The sequence below is a fragment of the Malaya genurostris genome, chromosome 3 (assembly GCF_030247185.1).
Source record: "Malaya genurostris strain Urasoe2022 chromosome 3, Malgen_1.1, whole genome shotgun sequence".
NCBI classification, from domain to species: Eukaryota; Metazoa; Arthropoda; class Insecta; order Diptera; family Culicidae; genus Malaya; species Malaya genurostris.
The window spans coordinates 68,957,451-68,971,302 of NC_080572.1; the positions used below are offsets into that span (position 1 = coordinate 68,957,451).

At 36.5% G+C, this 13,852-nt stretch overlaps 1 protein-coding gene and 1 long non-coding RNA gene across 3 annotated transcripts; one reads left to right on the plus strand and one right to left on the minus strand.

Moving 5' to 3' along the window:
- Positions 1 to 6,857: 6,857 nt before the first annotated feature.
- Positions 6,858 to 7,909, minus strand: LOC131437629 (uncharacterized). The gene is made up of 3 exons (XR_009230799.1): positions 7,611 to 7,909; positions 7,042 to 7,323; positions 6,858 to 6,984 (listed from the first exon to the last, which is right to left on the minus strand). It is a non-coding gene; the product is annotated as an uncharacterized LOC131437629 (long non-coding RNA).
- A 796-nt stretch (positions 7,910 to 8,705) lies between these two features.
- Positions 8,706 to 11,044, plus strand: LOC131437550 (folylpolyglutamate synthase, mitochondrial). Of its 2 annotated transcripts, XM_058606968.1 has the most exons (6): positions 8,706 to 8,919; positions 9,017 to 9,236; positions 9,297 to 9,482; positions 9,534 to 10,031; positions 10,103 to 10,565; positions 10,626 to 11,044. In XM_058606968.1, exons 2-6 carry the CDS (start codon positions 9,036 to 9,038, stop codon positions 10,889 to 10,891), a joined length of 1,614 nt encoding a protein of 537 aa, XP_058462951.1. In that variant the 5' UTR covers positions 8,706 to 8,919; positions 9,017 to 9,035; the 3' UTR covers positions 10,892 to 11,044. The 2 variants fall into 2 exon arrangements, with proteins under 2 accessions (XP_058462951.1, XP_058462950.1); XM_058606967.1 differs by having other exon boundaries at positions 8,706 to 9,236.
- The last annotated feature ends 2,808 nt before the right edge of the window (positions 11,045 to 13,852 follow it).

Consider the following 13,852-nt stretch of genomic DNA (forward strand, 5'->3'; position numbering starts at 1 on the left):
AGCTGATGAATTTGCTCTTAGGGCATATTCAGGAGTGTTCTTGTTCTAGATGCATAATTTATGTCAGTTTTAAAATTTAAATCTAGAAATTATAACAACATAATCTGGCAGCCCTAGCAGCGTTTTATCTGTGTTTCAAATATAGAGCAAATAGAACGGCAGTGTATACCAGTTTTAAATTTGACAGTAGAACTGGTCGAATAAATAAAACTAATACGGATTGCTGGAGATACGTTTGTTTCAGTTTCATTTACATTATAGACCATCCATATGAATCTTGCAGCTGCTGAATTTGCTCTTACACTTAATTTCGCCATAAATTGCTAGTGCAGATGACTTCAAATCTTATTTGAATGAAATCATGATGAGACTTATGGATATAACAATCAGTTGATCGATTGTGTGAATTGTGCAAGCATTCGCCTTCTTCACTACTAGAATTAGAAACAATGCACCTACTCTAATGCCCCGTTTACACTTCTGCTGGCTGCCAGCATGCTGGTACCAGTGTACTGCCCTCTTAAGAAAAAACGTTCAACTGTGGTCCTATGATTCAAAGTATTAGACCAACGAAGCCCGAATAAAAAATATTGTAGAAAAACAATACGATTTGCTGTTACAAAACCTGCCACAATTTTGCTTTGACCATTGAAAAATATTTTAATGTATTGTTACATACTATTCAATCAAATGTGAATATGCTTTTTACAATAGAATGTATTGGTTGTTAAGTATCGTAACAATTCAAATCATAAAAATTTCTCATACATGTTTTCTTGGAAAACCATCAAATGTACAGTTTTCATATTGTTTGAAACACCACGTGTACAATAAGTTCAATTATAGAATCGTAGAAACAATATATTGAATCGTTGGAAATGAAAAAAAATCTTGTCAAGATACAATGAAATGTATTGTAACCCATATATCTAATTGTGAATCAATTGTTCATGCTGTAAAATCAATGGTTTATTTATTTACGGGAGGACTACCGTTGAACGTTTTTTCCTAAGAGGGCAGCACACTGCCATCAGCATGCTGGTAACCAGCAATAGTGTAAACGCTACATAAAGTACGGATAAGTTACATCAAACATTCTGATACACAAGAAAATATTTCGAAGTAGTTTTTTATGGTTCTTCATAATAAAATTATAGTGGCTTTGAAAAGAACCTTTTATGAAAGAGTTCATGTTGGAGAGTGACAAGTTGCAATGCGAATTTCGATGGATATCGCTGACTTCCGTCATCTATTTCTGTGTATATATTTAAACATTTAAATGATCGCTTTTACTTCACCAATATACAAATATTTGCACACATGCGTACGTATGTTAGTACATATATGCATATATAATGTACGTAAATGGAGGTTCGAGTGTACTGATATGGTTGGCGTAGGTATAGCGTTCACGACCGATGATAATCTTCCAGTGAAGAAAACATTAATTCAACCCAACGTTGATCAATGATACAATAAGTCTATTAACAACTATTATCGGTGTATTTTACGAGAAAATAAAAATGGGTCGTACTTGATTTCTTAACCAGCATAGAAACATGAAATATATTGAGAAAACACATTTGTTTAAATGTAGTTTTTAGCGGTGTTAAGAAATTCTTTCCTTTCGCCACTTTTAAACTTGTATTTTTCAGAAGAATAAATACAGATGAATTTGTATATGTTGGAACTTTGTTCCACACGGCATATTTCGAAACAACACCCATACTAATATACAGATGTGTTCAACATCAATACTTTCATTTTCGCATTGTGTGTGACCGTTGCCGTCGTAATTGTTTGTGTTAGTGATGGCGCCAAATTTTTTCAACTTCCATTTTGAGGAATCTGACGCTTTTAGTAGGAAATAGAGAAAATGATCTGTTGGACTAAAAAGTGCATTGAATTGTCACGACCAACGGGATCTGTATTTAGATCTGAAATGACTCTTGGCGTGTACACTCGCTAAACTCGTTCGAAATTTGACTCGGAATTCATAGTGATTACCAATTGGATTCCATAAAAGATGAAACACTCCATTTCGGGCGGAATCAGTAGGTGCATTTGGAACTCGATGAATTCCGACTCAAATTTCGGATAACATAACTGAGCAGCGCTCCCATGATGACTGCCGACTTCCACTGTCAGGCTTTTTGTGTTTGCCCGGTTGCGACTGTTCTTCGGCACAACCGTTGCTCAGAAAATAATAGGAAATAGGGGAATGTTCATCTTTTATACTGAAGCAGCAGGTATTTAGTTCCCTTCCTCAGAACGCGTTCTGATTGGCTGATGCTGACATGGGTCAAATCAGACAGGTTGTTAAATAGTGTACTATTGGAACGCTTCAATTTTGTTGCAATACACGTTGCAAGTTGAAAATTTTTGAATCTATTGGTAGTAGTTATATAAATTGGTAGATAGTTCTATGAATCCTTGTACAGATCACTGAGCAAGGCAAACACGCGTCATTATTGAAATACTTTTGTGCTAGACATGGATAGAAGAGATTTACAAGTAGGTTATTTGCTATGGTTTTCCATTTCAGATATTTTTCAACAAACTATCTGAGTATTTAAGAAGTATACCCAAGTAACCACGACGCATTATAATTTTACATTAATTCAGCTTTCGAAATTCGCGTAAAACTTGAATTAATGCAGCGGAGTTGCACATGTTTTTATAATGCTATTATAATGCGAAAAAGGGCGTTTATTAGACTCTTATAGGATTATTAATCTTATAGTTATTATTGAAGTTTCGTTGCTCCAAAATATAGCATTAAATGTCGATATATAGCACGGCGAAAGGTTGTTGTAAAATTATGCTCAGTTACATTTTGAATGCAAATTCAATGCACATTGCTTTAAAGTATGTAGGATTAGTGTAATTATACATTAACAATGTAAAAATAGGGTTGTAAATGAGCAGTGATATAATGCATATGGTTACTTGGGTAGGTACATTTAGTTTACCGTGTAATCCATCCAGTATAGGTGCATTTAGTTTACCGCAAGGGGCAAATCACTCTAAATTTTGTCTGAACTCAAACAAGTTTTACCGGGAGAAACAAAGTTTAGCAGGGATCTCGCTGGATTAGAAAAGTTAGCATTATTTTGACATAAGAAGCTGTCAACGTAGTATTTGTTTCTTTTTTGTTTTTTTTTCTTTTGTCGTGAATACGACTTACTTTACTATGGGGCGCCTTTTCAAAATTTACCCTCTGAGAGAGTGATAAGTTTTTGATCGTGAATATCTCCTGTTATATCTAACGAATCAACATAATTCTTGCTACATGCCATCGGAAATATGATCACAATTTTATGATAAAACTTTCAGTTGTGTGACATATTCTTAAATAGTTAACAATTAAACTTTTCTGAAATGTTTGGTATAAACGAGTATCAAAGAGGATAATTCATATGGCGCGTTTGCCTTTCTCGTATTTTGAAAGCTCATAGCTCAGTGATCTGTAGAAGGATTTATATAATCTAACTACCAATAGAATCGAAAATCTTCAACTTGAACGTGTATTACAACAATATTGAAGTTTTTCAATAGTACACTATTGAAAAACCTGTTTGATTTAACCCATGACAGCACCAGCCAATCAGAACGCGAGATGACTGTATCTATACAAGAGCATCCATATAAAAGTTGAATGGTTCACTTTTCCTATCATTTGCTGAGCAACTCTTCCCGAAACAAGACACACGACAGCAACATCGAGGACCTGTCGTCTCATTGTTTCCCGATATGAATGCACGAGACACCGTCAGCACAATGACACCGAAAAAGGCAGCCAAAAAGTCCAGCAAGGCCCATTACCGAAACAAGACACACACGAGAACCAACTCAGATCTCAATATTTCCTACCAAAAGATTCATCAAGATGGGAGTTAAAATAATTTGCACCGTCACTAACACATTCAATTACGAACGGCAATGCGAAAGCGAAAGTGATGATTTTGAACACATCTTTATACTAGTTTACAAATATGCCGTGCGAAACAGAGTTGCCACAGATCAATATGTATTTTTGTCGCGAGTACTTTAGTATGCGGCCGAAAACAAAAATTGTTAGAACAAATGTTTCCACTTGATTTGCGCATTCTACTTTCCAGGCGTATCAGAACTGGCTAAACTTAAAGCAATTCTAAATATTTCTTTATCACAGTGATGTGGTCATCCTGAAAAGGACGGGGTTTTCAACGGATGGCCAGCTGCAGATGGCAAGGGATGATTTTCGTTTTCGTTGTCATGGGCAGCGTTACCGGTCAACTCCAACACTTCGGCAACCAAGTACTCCATCACTGCCGCCAGATAGACCGATGCACCAGCACTGACACGCTCGGCGTAGTTCCCCTTCCGAGGCAAACGATGGATTCTGCCGCCAACTGGGCACTTCAGACCAGCACGGTTTGAGCGGGACTTTACCTTGCCCTTAATTGTTCCTCCACAATATGCTGTTAACAGCTCGACGACCCATTCAGTATTACTGGCTGCCGCTCTGCTAACTCTCTCTTTTATATCGTTTCACTGTTTCCCGTTCTGCGTATAGGAAAGGAATTCTAACAAAGGGGACGTCCTACCGTGCTACCACTAGCACGTATAAAAGGAAAGGTGATGTGAGAAATAGCGTCATTTAAGTTAAAGCAGCTACTCTGTACGTACGAGACACCGTCAGAACGATGGCTCCGAAAACAGGTAGAAAAGCAGATTTGTACCGTCACTAACACATTCAATTACGAACGGCAATGCGAAAGCGAAAGTGATGATGTTGAACACATCTTTATACTAGTATGGGGTCGTGTGAAAATATGCCATGCGAAACAGGGTTGCCATATATACAGGTTAATCTGTATTATTATTATTACTATCATTATTATTATTAGAATCACTCTTGCATACCGTAGATCGTAGATACATTTCAGACCAGGCCATTGCAATTGTCTCGTACTGAAATTTCGAGAAGAATCATATATCTTCGAACTTCATAGCTTCAATAAAAATAAACTACAAATTTGTTGTACCTAGCTTCCTATATTAGCAAATTAAAAAGGAATTGTTTCAAGTTTGGAATATAAAGTTGTAGAATAGTAGCTGTTTAATGTAACTAATCTGTACTTTAATGTAGGTGTATCGCTTCAAATTCTATTAGTGAAAAAGAGGAAAGCTTGCACAATTCATACAATCAATCAACTAACTGATATTCGGAAAAGTGATGGGAGCGTGTCAGTTTTTTCGTATTCACGACATCCAGTTATGTCTCTGACATTACTCACCCGCCTTTTTGCAACTGCTCAACGCATGCAAAGACGTCATATTAACAAGATATCTCAGCTCTCATATTTCCCGAACAAATCATTGGCAACATCATTTTTTGCGAGCATGGCGCCCTCAGTCCGCATCCAATCTCGTACATAGAAGAAGGGGAGCGAAATGTTAAAGTCGTTTGCGCCAAAATAGCAGCACCCATACAATCGACATGATATGTTCAATGTGATGCCGTGCGATGGCGTTGCTGAACTTAAGATTGATTTCGTTCCAAGCTGACAAGGTCTGACGCAGGTTAACTCTTTGTTTATTTGTCATACACTTTTTTGCGAGCTCGAATGGCAGATACACTTCAAACAAGACTAGGCAAAACTAGGTTGGATTAGTTTGAAATTACCCAAACTTATCCAGACTAGTTGGGAATAAATGAGATTAGAGAAGATTATTTTGGAATGAAATGAGTTTATTAGTATGAGATTGTCTAGAGTTTAGAGTGATTTGCCCCTTGGTTTACCGTGTAATTCAAATATGAGCCCATTCGCGACCTAGAAGGAACGGTGCTGCTATCTATGAAAGCTTAATCTGTGTGTGAAGTGAATGTAAACAAAGCAGGGTATTTTTTCACTCAAGTTAAATTAGTTAATTCTCTGTTTTCTCATTTGATGTTTTGTGCATTGAAGTACGAAATTGTTTAAATGATTCTTATTTAGCCATTAGAACATATTGTGGGTGTATCGTAGCTAGTAGGGTAACAGAGGTATTTTGGCCCACTTTAGGATTGATTTTATTTTGGCCCACTTTGAATAAATATCCACCAAATGTTGTAATATCTTTGAAAAGCCCTTCCGCAATAGGTAATTTAATGTGTTTACCTTCAAATTTATGTAACATGGGTTACTTCACATCAATTAAATCCGATAAAATCGATAAAGTTTGTTAGGTGGGCCAAAATATATGAAGTGGCCAAAATACCTCTGTTACCCTATTTCGTCAATATAAAGCGGAAAAAATTTCTCTTCTGGCACTAGTAATCAGCATAGGTAAAAAATATTTGAACTTTTTTGACAAACCAACTATTCCTAGTTAATCTAATGCAGCAAACCAGTGCATTACAATACAGAAGAAGGTAATTGAGAATAATTTAAGAATTTTTTTCTACGAATATTGTAGATTATGGATCTGAAAAGTTGTTCGAATGGGCTTGCAAAAACATTTCCTGACAGTGTTTGTTATGCTGACAAGAACAACAACAAATGCAAAATGTTGAGAAAAATTGTTTGTTATGATTGCTATAAAAAAGGTATCGACCGGGTATATCGATTTCATCATGTGAAATGAAATAAACGATGCACAAACAAACGTGAAATAAACGATGCATAACATAGATTGAACGACTCAGAATCGATCCAACGAAAACTGCTCGGTAATAAATTCAGACAACTGTTCGTTTTCTGTTCCTAGGTGTGAACCGTACAACTAAATGAGTAATTCTGAGGACTGCTTCTGTACCCGTTGCATTTATCGATTGTCGTTCAATGCGTGCCGCCAATTTGTTTACTTATATATTTATTAAATTTATTCATCTGATAATAAAATATACTTAATAAATAAATCCCAAATGTCCTCAAGCATGATGTTATTGGTTCGGAATATCTTAACACCGTTCGTTGTAATCTCGTTGGATGTCAATCGTTCTATAGAGTCGAGTTTCTGTAACATATAAAATGTTAAGAATTTTGTGATCTCAAATACAGATATTAAAAAAACCTTCATAAATCATTCAAAACAGTCATCACATGTTTGCATGTTTATTTACTGGCTTTGAAAGAACATGAAAATAACCAAGCAGAAAGCTCACTTCTAGTGCAAACTTTTATTGCGTGCGGCTCGATAGTTGGAGAGAAGGACTGTAGACAAGTCGAAGATAAGACGAATCCATCATTGTAGATCTCTTCTACTCCAACTAACTTAACGGTTTCCTCCGGCAGCGTAGTTGAAAACATCCGACAAGTTCATCAACACAGTGCACGTATCACCTTTTGAAGGCTCCTAAAGATGAATCGAAAAATGCTTTATTATCACATTTAAAATAAACACTTCGACGAAAAATTTGCACCACAAGCAGAAAATATGCAGTTTTAATAAAATTTAAAGAATTTCAAAAAAATAGCAGTAGATTTTCATTCATAAATATTGTTCGGGAATTATGTTTACTTTTTCTCACATACCGATCACTTGTTTTCTACACGAGAAAATAGACATCACTCAAAGCGATTATATCATATTTATTTACTGAATTAGTATCTTCAAAGTTTTTGAAAAACACTAGTACTTACCATTTCAACCAGCAAAACTAAAATCGAAATAAACGGTACGTTAGAAAATTTATCACTTTTTGCTTTTGCTTGTTTACTTCACTCGTTTTTTTTTAGCCACCTGTCAACTTCCACTTTCGAAAGAAATTACAAGCGAGCTATGAAAGATAGAGTATTAAATTTAACACCAGACAAAAGAGAAAACTTTTCTCTGCCGTTTACTATTATGACTTACTCTCAGCGAGTGCCGAGTCATTCGAAATTACTCTTCAAAGTGAATGTTGACGGATGGCTTATTGGCCGTTCTCAAAGAAAAGGCGTGACTTCCACTTCACACACATAAGCTGTCAAACTCAACTTCGTACACGCTTAAAAATAGTTACTCAAAAATGAGTAAGATCTCACTCATCTACAGAAAAAGTGGAACAACTCTAATTTAGAGTAACTCCGAAGTTACTCAAATTTGAGTTCTTCCACTGGAAACGATATTTGGGTAAAATCTACTCATTTACTGAGTAATACTTTATTTGTACATGTACCAAAAATAGAGTAACTATCACTCAAATTTTGTGTGAAATTTTATTTCACATTTACCAAATTTGCAAAAAAATTGCTCCTTTTCTGAGTGTATTGTATTAAAATATTAAGTAATTGAACTCAATACTATATCAATCGCAAATTAACATACATGTCAGTTATGCTCAGGCACCAATCATACACTTTTTCCTCATAAATGACATTTGAGCATATTCGTTTCCATTCTAACGCACAACACGGAGTTTATCATTCCGGTTTTTGCAGACACGACTTACCCTCGAAATACGCGATCTCACTAACAAAAAATACAACCTGTTACTACAAATGGTTATTACAACTTTTAGACTGATCTTGCGAATAGTAACAAAAAAACGAGTTCTTGCGTTAAACTCAAATTTAGAGTAGGAGTTACTCAATATCATTGATGATAACTACTCAATTTTTGACGTTTCCATGTATCATTTGAAAATGAGTAACTAGTACTCAAACTTTGAGTAACTTTTTCTAAGCGTGTAGTCGCGAATTTTCGACAGTGTGTGTTTTGGCATTATACCAGATTTTACGTTGTTGACATGGCGCGAGTAATGCGTCTATCGCATGCTTATCAGCGCACTGAGCATGTCTTGTTTACAATATTAGTCGCTTCTTGCCAATGTGATGATGTTATTGTCCTTGCTCTCAAGGATTAATATGAATTGGCGAAGTAACTGATACGAATAGTTTGTGTGAAAGTAAATTGTAAAATAACTACAGAGAGTTGAAGATTGTTTTTAGTATTGATTAACTCATGTTGGTGTGTATACAAACTGAGCGTTGCGTCACAGCCATTAGCGCTGTGACTATCAGTTCCTCCCCTCCGTAATAATTTGTTTTATATCAACGTCTCCAAGTAGTGGCATATGTCGAGTCATGTTTTTACGGGTTCATCAATTGGCTCTAATTGCATCAGTGCTTCGTCGTAGTAATAAAATGGTGCTGGAGACGTCTGCACGTGTTGCGGCTAATAGTGGCGTGGCTTCTCTGGCTGTTAAGCCTTCACCAAAGGTGACGGAAAAATCATTAGAACAAGAACTGAGTTTGCCTGTGGGGCCTGTTGTCGAGAATTACGAGGTGCGTAATTTATTTTTGATAATGGTGCTTAAATGTGAGAAATTTCCTTCTATATCTTAGAACGCAGTCAAAGCATTGAATTCTCTGCAATCTAACTACAGTGTGCTGCAAAATTCTAGCAGCAGAATACACAGTTCTGATTCTGTTCACATTCAGGAAACCATTAAATTTCTAGAAAGAATTAATATTTCACTGCAGAAACTACAACATCTTCCAGCTATTCATATATCCGGAACGAAGGGCAAGGTAAAGAGCTAGAAAAGTTCAAACAATGAATAATCAAATCCATATCAACAGGGATCAACCTGCTCCTTGGTGGAATCAATACTCCGCGCCCATGGCTACCGGACTGGATTTTTTAGTTCTCCACATTTGGTATCGGTTACGGAACGAATTCGTCTCAACGGTGTTCCTATAGGAACTGAAAAATTCGCTTGTTATTTTTGGAAAGTTTACAACCAACTGTTAAATAGACGCAGTCATTCGCGGGACTTGCCAGCATATTTTAACTGTTTGACGTTAGTGGCCTTCGAAGTATTTTTGCGGGAAAACGTTGATGTGGCGATTATAGAAGTTGGCATTGGAGGTAAATATGACTGCACCAATGTACTGAGGGAAACGAAAACAGTTGGTATCACATCTCTTGGGTTAGAGCATACAGCTCTGTTGGGAAATACGTTGGAAGATATCGCCTGGCAAAAAGCTGGTATTGTGAAAGAAGGTTCGGATGTTTTTACTGTATCCCAACCAGGCGGATGCTTGAGCATAATTGAAACTGAGTGCTACAACAAGAGAGTGAGTAAACGTTCTAAAAAAACTGCTGCTACCGAATCAAAGCTTTATTTAATAAACAATGTTCTATTCAGGCAAATCTTCACATAGTACCCGACTATGACAGCTATAAGTGGCATCGAAGGCCTTATCTCAATACAAATAGTATGGCGACTAAAATGAATACATCTCTGGCTATTCAAATCGCTCTTAGCTGGATTAAAAATACTCGCCCTGAGCTAGTTTCTCGGAACCAGATAATTCTGTCGGACAAATTCAGTCAAGGAATAGAAAGCAATTTCTGGCCTGGTCGTTGTCACAAAATACGTAAGCACAATAAACGCATTTTTCTGGATGGTGCTCACACGATCGAAAGTATAGAAGTTTGTGCAAAATGGTTCCAAGGTGGACAACGCAAAGACAATCCCAAATTGCTCATCTTTAATGCCACTGGAGATCGTGACGTTTTCAAACTGTTGAGTCATTTGACCAAATATGTTCACTTCGACGCAGTATTCTTTTGTCCCAATGTGGCTTCACAGCAGCCGATGAATATTGGTATGATGTGAATTCGAAAAAAAACCCAATATATTTTCTTCAATGCTTTTAAAATTTCAGATTCCATTAATCTTAATTTTCCGAAAGATCAGCAAATTCATCGTTGTGAGGCAAATCTTCTATATTGGAACAATTTGATGAGTCAACGGGGAACGCCGTCTCGTGTAGCATGCGTTGAGTCGTCTGTGCACTCAGTACTAGAACAAATTGACAATAATTTTTCGAAAAGTCAAGAATGTGATATTTTGGTGACTGGGTCACTTCATCTGATAGGAGCAGTCTTAACTGCTCTAAAAATGGAATCACTTGTTTTATCACCTAGCTAGAAGCACTTTTCTGTCTTTACACGAAATTTTCTAGTAAACATGTAAGCAGGTAGTACATTTGGAATTTGCACACAACATGTAAATGAGAGTAGCATCATTATTTTTGTAACACTGCGTATTTGTTGCTAGAAATATACTTTATAATAAAAAGTCCATCGACAGTTCTTTTAATGTATTCGAAAATGTAGACAGAAAGAAAGTCCCGCTCATTCATGACACGTACGACCGTTCCAAGCATAACTTTCACATTTATACATGACATCCCATGCAACATGGGACAATTATGCGCAGAACGATAGCGTATAGGCATGCTAGAAATAAAAGATGGGACATAAAAAGCAAGCAAAACAGCGCAGAAATTCTTGCAGAGGTCGTTTGAAAGAGAAGGGGAAAACGAGTGTCTTTTCATGATTGTGCATGTAATTAAAATGGCTGACGTAAAACGGTGAGAGGTAAAATAATTGGTGCTGCTGTGGTAGCCCGATGGGATTTCAAATGTGACGAGCTGAGCATCAGTGTGGAACTAAACGAAGCTGCATATTTTCATTCAACCCAATAAATTGAAAACTGACACAGTGGAATGCATTTCATTCGTTCTTTCTCGGTGTTGCTTTCAAGGAGGCCTCAACACACACGGGACTAGATAAGAGATGAACTGCATGTGTTGTTCTGCTATAAGGTTAACCTAAGTTCTCTGATTAGGAGCTGTCGAAAAGTAATTATTAAAATTTGAAATGTAAACTGTGAAGATTCAATTTCTTTCATTTACGCTTTTTGGATCTATACACATAAATCATAAAAAATAAATTCTTGAGTAGCCTGTAACATACTTTAGAGAATTTGCAATAATGGCTTCGTAATAATCAAAAGAGAAAGTAAACAAAGAGAGGATCTCATTTGCAGTTACGCCCTTTTGTCGTGGGACTATCGATATGTCATTAAATAGAGATCCTGATTTAATGATATGAGTGTTTACTTTATTATGCAATATAATTTAGTCTTTCTTTGTCAAAGCATCTATTTCACTTTCACATAACATCATAATTAAAGGTTCTTATACATTTTTTGCCTTTCTCTATAGAAAGGTGTTAGAATTGGTGGAAAAGCCGACTTTCGAACGAAGCCCCGGAGACCCATAGTGTTATATACCATTCGCCCGTTTGAATGTTATTGTTAGGCAATTGATCAAGTTCGAAGATCAAATGGCTGTGACTTTTGGTTCCGGAGATATAATGGTATAAGTGTGACGTAACCGACAAAACGCGTTGTTTTTTTACCGCTCTAATGTATATAAGGGTGCCAATATTTTGGGATCACCACTAATTTCGTAAAGCGCTATTGTTCAAACGTTTAAGCACCTCGAAAAAAGTCCCCAAAAAGTAGAGCTAAATTGGATATGGGTAAGGGGTGCTTCCCAGCGGTTAAGGTTTGAAAATTTTCGATCTTGAAAAATCACCATCGAAAATTTTTTTTACGTCAAACGTCTTAGAATTGCATGAAACGTCGATATTTAGTCACAGACTAACAGACAGGACACTCAAATTAGATTCTTCAATCATTTTAACGGTCATTTCTTCTTCTTCTTCTTCCTTTCTGGTTGGCGTCACCTCACTTGAGATGACGCCGAATTGATGGCACAGCAACTAAGGCTATATTGCCAGTTAATTTTCGTTTATAGTCCAGTGGACTTTCTTTTCACTTGACTACAAGCGAAAATCTCGCTGTGTGGCTGCGTCGAATCGTCAAAGTACGGCTGAAAATCCTTTCTTTCTTGCGAAATACTCGAATTTTCCCCGGACTAACACGATGCAACGTGCTCACCCGTTGAGAGTTTCACCGGAAGTAACGGTCATTTCGAATATTCCTTTAGTTGGGACAGTATTCGCATATGTCACGATGGCGCCACGTTACCCTATCAAAAACATCCTGTCTGTCATCTAGACTGTGTTTATTTTTTTCATTTTCCAACAGAGTTGCCATTCATACAGAATTACCTGTAATGTATTGATTTTTATACGTCCATGCGAATTTCATGCAGGATACAGATTTAATACGTATTGTCAAAACTATACACATAATTATGCCTACTTCTCATCCTCCAACGCAATACAAAATCGAACCCGTTTTGTTACAATATTTACTTGCTTCTGGTCTGCCGCCACTTAATTTCGGGTGAAAATTACCAACACATTAAAAAATAGTCTAGATGAATAACGTTGAGAAAAATAAACGGTTACCTTCCAACTAGAGATGGGCAAAACAGCTCATTTTAGAGAACCGTTCAGTGATGCAGAGTTCTGTTGAAAGAACTAGTTCTCCAGAGCCGTTCGTTCGTTCTTTTCACTTTTGTAAGCTTAAGCGAGGAAAAAAAGGTCCCTCGAAATAGAACTGAGGTTTCGTGACGAAACTTTCTTATTAGTACCGTTTTTGAAAAAAGGTTGAGCGAGCTTAAAAAACAAAAAAAAATCCCTCGACTTTGAATTGAGGAACTACCGTTCTCGAAAAAAGAACTAGCTCGTTCATTCTTTCAAAAGAACTAGTTCTTTTGAACCGTTCGCGAACGAATTGCCCATCTCTACTTCCAACATCGCGAAAAAGTTAAATATATTATTAACGTAATCCAATAATTTATTGTGACGATTCATTTTCGAATATTATGAAGAAATCTGGCATCCCTGCAAGCAGCTGATCGGTGTTGACAACGAGGGGAAACCAACTATAGTAAAAAACTCTTACATAACACAAGGGGTGTACAGATAGTAAATAGTTCGCGCAGTACAATATAGGTGGAACTAGTGCATCAGGAAAAATTATTTTTATAAGAATTTACTCATACTGTCATGTCTGTTAGTCTGTGATTTAGTGTCATCTCAAGAAATTTTTTTTTGTAAAATAAAATAAAATTAAATCTCAGGAGCATCAGTTTGTCCATTAGGCAATTTCGCTGTAAAGACAGCTCTG